Source organism: Cibotium barometz, chromosome 25 (assembly GCF_041138505.1).
Source record: "Cibotium barometz isolate CiBa-2024 chromosome 25, ASM4113850v1, whole genome shotgun sequence".
NCBI lineage: Eukaryota > Viridiplantae > Streptophyta > Polypodiopsida > Cyatheales > Cibotiaceae > Cibotium > Cibotium barometz.
In genome coordinates this window covers 45,205,602-45,210,232 of record NC_141070.1, presented here as the reverse complement: position 1 = coordinate 45,210,232, position 4,631 = coordinate 45,205,602, and the positions used below count along the sequence as shown (strand labels likewise).

The window sequence follows — 4,631 nt, the reverse complement described above, 5'->3', positions numbered from 1 at the left end:
GGTTACAGTCAATCTACCCTGTGGCTCTCACAATGACCTGAGGCTGTTCTGGTTTCTCTCTCTCTCTCTCTCTCTCTCTCTCTCTCTCATAAGTTTCATACATCTGTAATTGTTGAACCTTCAGGAAGCAAGGACCTACTGAAGGTGCAACTAATCGACTGCACCTTTGAAAAGCTTAACCCGTCACATTCTGAAGCTAGGCCAATCACGTTCTGAAACCAGGGCTCATAACTCTCACAATGTAGGCTTCTATATAAATGAGAAAGCAAAGAGGTTATATATATAGAGATAGATAGATAGATAGATATATATACATATATCCAAGGCAGAGGGTTTCAAATTATTGGCTTTTCCATTTATGATGATAAAACCTAAAGGCCTCAAGTAAACATTAAATTACATGTTATGTACCACAACCACATTATGATTCTCGCATTCATTCAAACCACATTCACAGCTGCTGGTTGCAGGAACAGTAATGTCTATACAGCAATCTTGGTGGCAACATATGTGACATCAAGAATTCCAAGGATTCATTACTCAATCAACTTAACCATGATAGAGCCTACACAAATACTCACAACAGCAGCCTCAGTAAATTCTTCTTGTAAAAAATAAAAATTTCATGTTGTATAGTCTTTTTGTGTCAACAAAGGGCAAATGCGCTTTGCACTCAGCCGCATGTATCAAAAGCTACTCTCCATATCAACACTGTCGATCCAGCTCTAAAAAACAATATGCATGCCACTGGAAGTGTCACCAGAAAACAGACACCTCCAATAAAGCAAAGTTGCAAACCCATAGAAGCTCTCTAATGCCTACATACCATGCTTGGAATAGTATGTCTTCCTTAGCATGAAAAGAATTGAAAAAATGTTACAAGCTCCAAAAGTGTGTTCCATGCTGCTAATTTTCTCTTGCGCTTACGACGCTAGAGGTTTGCAATGCACAGAATATTGAATGTGCCACCATATGCCAGTACCAAGTATCCATTCACTGGCTCACCCATTGTGGCATGCACACTTTGAGAAAGCTTGTAAGTTGCTCACTGTATTTTTCAGGGAACGTTCTGAAATGGTCCACGTGTGGTGAGCACTGAAAATTACAAGCCCTCACCAGTCGCCCAGCCTTCTTTTGTTCTTCAATGAATGCTTCCACCGACTTTGCAGGAATAACAGTGTCAGCACTGCTGTAGATGTATAATTGAGGGCAAGATGGCTGTTGGTTTGACAACACTGAAACCACATCATTCAGCCGTCTGCAGTAACACAGAGAAGCACAGCCTGGTTAGCACTTCTGCCAAACTAGGGATGAATGAATGCAGCACACTGACAACTGAATGGTATTAGAGGAGTTTGGGCATACCGATTCACGTAAGGCATTTGCAGAAACACAGAGAAGAATTTCTCCAGCATTGCATGCAACGCAGTCTCCTTCAAACTGGGCTTCGAATAAGTGATTATCCCATTCAAACGATCGGCACCAGACTGCAGCTTCTGGGTTGCCACACTGCCCTTCTTCAAAAAAGCTGCAGAAAACCCTGATGCCCAAACCTGCATGCAGAAAACATTTATCAGATGATTAATGAAACAAAATAAGTATCAACCATCTTTAAATCTAATCCAAATCAATTAACCATAATGATAGAATTAAACAACTTGCAAACCTGTGGATCGGGTCTTGCAGAGGGTGCAGAATCCACCACACAACCTTTGATTTTCTCAAAAAAATCATCCCCTTGGTTGATAAGCCTCTCAAGCACAGCACCATATCTGCATAACCATGGCATAAACAAGATGATTAAACATCCTCAAGCAAGAACTCAATCAAAATTGATCACTACAAACAGTGTACTTACGTGAGCCAGCCGGTATTGCTGAAAGTGTGAAAAATCACCAGCTTTTCATTGCCCTGTTTGGTATCTTCTTTAAGCCACTGCACCAAATTTTGAGTGAGAACATCTACATGTTTTTCAGCTCTGTCTGCAGCCTTGAGAGTCAAGAGGTCCTTCATAGGAACAACAAACGTAACCGCATGTATTCCCCTTGATGTATACCAATCTGCATATTTTTTCAAGTGTCTGTGTTCAGCCCCCAGCCATCCAAGTAAAACAACCGCCACCGATGGCTTCTGTTTGGCCAGCTGATTCTCACCACCATCCGGCTCAGAGTTTGGAGCAATATGAGGGCCATGCCACATGTGAAGAAGAGCAGTAGAAGCCATTGGAGTGCATGCATGAGCACCATGAAGAAAAGATAAGATTCTCTCGAACTGAAAACCTTGAGAAATCCCAACTCGACCACCAAGGGGATGCAGTGCACTAACACGTGAATGCCAGCTTGGAGCAGAATCAAGATACTTCCAAGAAGCATGGGTTTTTGTACTTTCCATGAGACTATGCGGAACTGATGTAGTGCTTTCCAACTTTGGGTACATTTTCAAGGTATGAAAAGTGGATAAAGGATGAGAACACCTCAGCATTGAAGGTAGCAACCTCGATGAAGATCGATAGCAGAAGCCTAGAGAGGATTTCAAATGAAGGGAGCGTAATTCACCGTGTGATGGCAAGGGAGCAGCTTTGTGGAAGCGGATGGAGGCTGATTGGGATGCAAAAGATGAGAAAGGCATAATGCTAGCACCAGTGGGCATGGTTGGCAAGGCACGGATCATGGGAGGCATATTAGCAGGCTGGGGCAATGCCATGGGGGCTTTGGGGGGGCTAGTAGGTGGGAAAAATGAAAAATCAACATCAAAAGACGATGATGCCATGGGGGCATAAAGGGAGGAAAGCAGAAGTGTTTGACCTGTGGCATTGGAGAATGCTCTCAGGTAGGACTTATCTGGCAACTCGGTCCACACAGATACAGTAGCCATAGCCGCGATGGCAGTGATGGATCCATGGAGCCTGGGTGACAGAACTCCCATCAAGCAATAAATGTGAGGTTCTGCTAACCGATTGGGGGGAAATCCCTAAAACTGATAAGAGTAGCCCAAAGCAGATATAGGAGAAGGAAAACCCTAAGCCTAACCCTGATCACAGAACGACCAGATGCACAAGTCTGTGTATGAGTCTTGTGATGAAATGGAAGAGAATCTCCTGCTTGTTGTTGCAAAATGCTTTCTGTATGTATTGCCCCAGGTAATCACAAGGCGAATCTGTAACACACAAAGGTTCTGCTCGGTTAGCCCGACAAGGAAACCCTAAAATGTCCGCACCCGCGTATACTCGAAAATCCAACAAGGCAAGTTCTTACAAATCCATAACACAAATCCTAACAAAACAGAAAAAGGAACCCTAATAAAGGAAAATTGAGGAAAAAAAGCATCAGCATGCAATTCAATGAAACCCTAAAAAGCTAGTCGAGGAAAGCAGAGGATAAGAGCCGGGGAACTGCTCCTAAAAACGGCAATGGAGATCCAGGAAAATACCTCGAATGAAATCGGCGGCGAAGGGGGGTGTAGAAACTGCGTTGGAGAGGGCAAGCAAATCTCGGACGCGGCCACCGACCTCCAACACAGGAGGGAGCAATGCGAGGACGAAGAATGCTTGATAGGAGAAGCGTGCAAAAAGCCTCTGTTTTTATCATTCAAAAAAAGACCCCAAAAATTGGGTCAGCACGCGGTAGCCAACCACTTGAATAGGTCACCCTTCGGAATAACACGTGGAAATAACACGTGGAATCTACCAACTATGTGTAATTTCTTGGAAATTATCGAGAGGCTTATGTCCTCCTGGTTGTTCACATCAAATACTTTTCTCAACAAACCATACAACTTCTAAGGGTAGTTAGAGACTTGAGAATGTATGTTGGGCACTAGAAGCAAACCCTCGACACCTAAGTTTGACTTTAAAGGTACACTGCGCGGAAGAGGTGCATTATTACAACCCACTGTGTAAAGCCCCTAACCACTGCTACCTCTCCTACCACCACCACCACTACTACTGTTGCTGCTCTACTGCTGCTGTTGCTGCTACTTTTTTTAGCATAGGTTTTCCCTTAAATTTGCAGATCTTGAAGCTATATCATACCTAAGATACTTTCAAACTTTCTATTTTTACTTACCATCACAAAAATCAACTTAGCATGTAAAAATGAAAATGCTACACATCCATATCATTTGACGGTTTTACAAGAACATCAAAAAGTAGCATCATAAACTCAAAAACATTGAGTGATTCACCGATGCACTCTATATGAGAAACTATTAAAAGAATCGAGTATGTTTTGTAGAAAACAAAAAGTTTTTTACTTTTGCTTGTATAATCTTGCATAATTGATCAGGCTCACAACATAATCTTGCATAATTGATCCGGCTCACAACATAACAAGTTGAAACCAAAATACCTTCATACTTTCACTATTCCACATTGTGTAGTGAAAAATGCATGTGTTCCACCCTAGTGTACACCCCACCATGACAAAGACGCATGAAGTTATATGCAAAACAATTATTCATGGAGCTTTGCTTCAAAATTAAAATAAAAATTCCCTTCTTACCGCTAGCCCCAAAATAATTTTTAGCCTTCCATTCTCTAGCTTTAGAAATGTGCGGCATTGTATCTAGCAATTCTCATATATGGTAGCATAGCATGGTTCCCAAAAAAATATAAGCCCTCCATTCTCAAATTC

At 42.2% G+C, this 4,631-nt stretch overlaps 1 protein-coding gene across 1 annotated transcript; it reads right to left on the bottom strand.

Moving 5' to 3' along the window:
* Positions 1-605: 605 nt before the first annotated feature.
* LOC147624614 (uncharacterized) lies at positions 606-3,567 on the bottom strand. The gene is made up of 5 exons (XM_086819631.1): positions 3,430-3,567; positions 1,859-3,156; positions 1,667-1,772; positions 1,366-1,553; positions 606-1,258 (listed from the first exon to the last, which is right to left on the bottom strand). Exons 2-5 carry the CDS (start codon positions 2,923-2,925, stop codon positions 994-996), a joined length of 1,626 nt encoding a protein of 541 aa, XP_086675757.1. The 5' UTR covers positions 2,926-3,156; positions 3,430-3,567; the 3' UTR covers positions 606-993.
* Between the last annotated feature and the right edge of the window lie 1,064 nt (positions 3,568-4,631).

Excerpts from the sequence above, each read along its gene's own strand:
- LOC147624614 (XM_086819631.1), bottom strand. The coding sequence starts at position 2,925 with ATGGGAGTTCTGTCACCCAGGCTCCATGGATCCATCACTGCCATCGCG. Across the intron at positions 1,554-1,666 it reads CTGCAAGACCCGATCCACAG|GTTTGGGCATCAGGGTTTTC; the intron begins GTTTGCAAGTTG and ends TTCTGCATGCAG. Across the intron at positions 1,259-1,365 it reads CAAATGCCTTACGTGAATCG|ACGGCTGAATGATGTGGTTT; the intron begins GTATGCCCAAAC and ends GTGTTACTGCAG.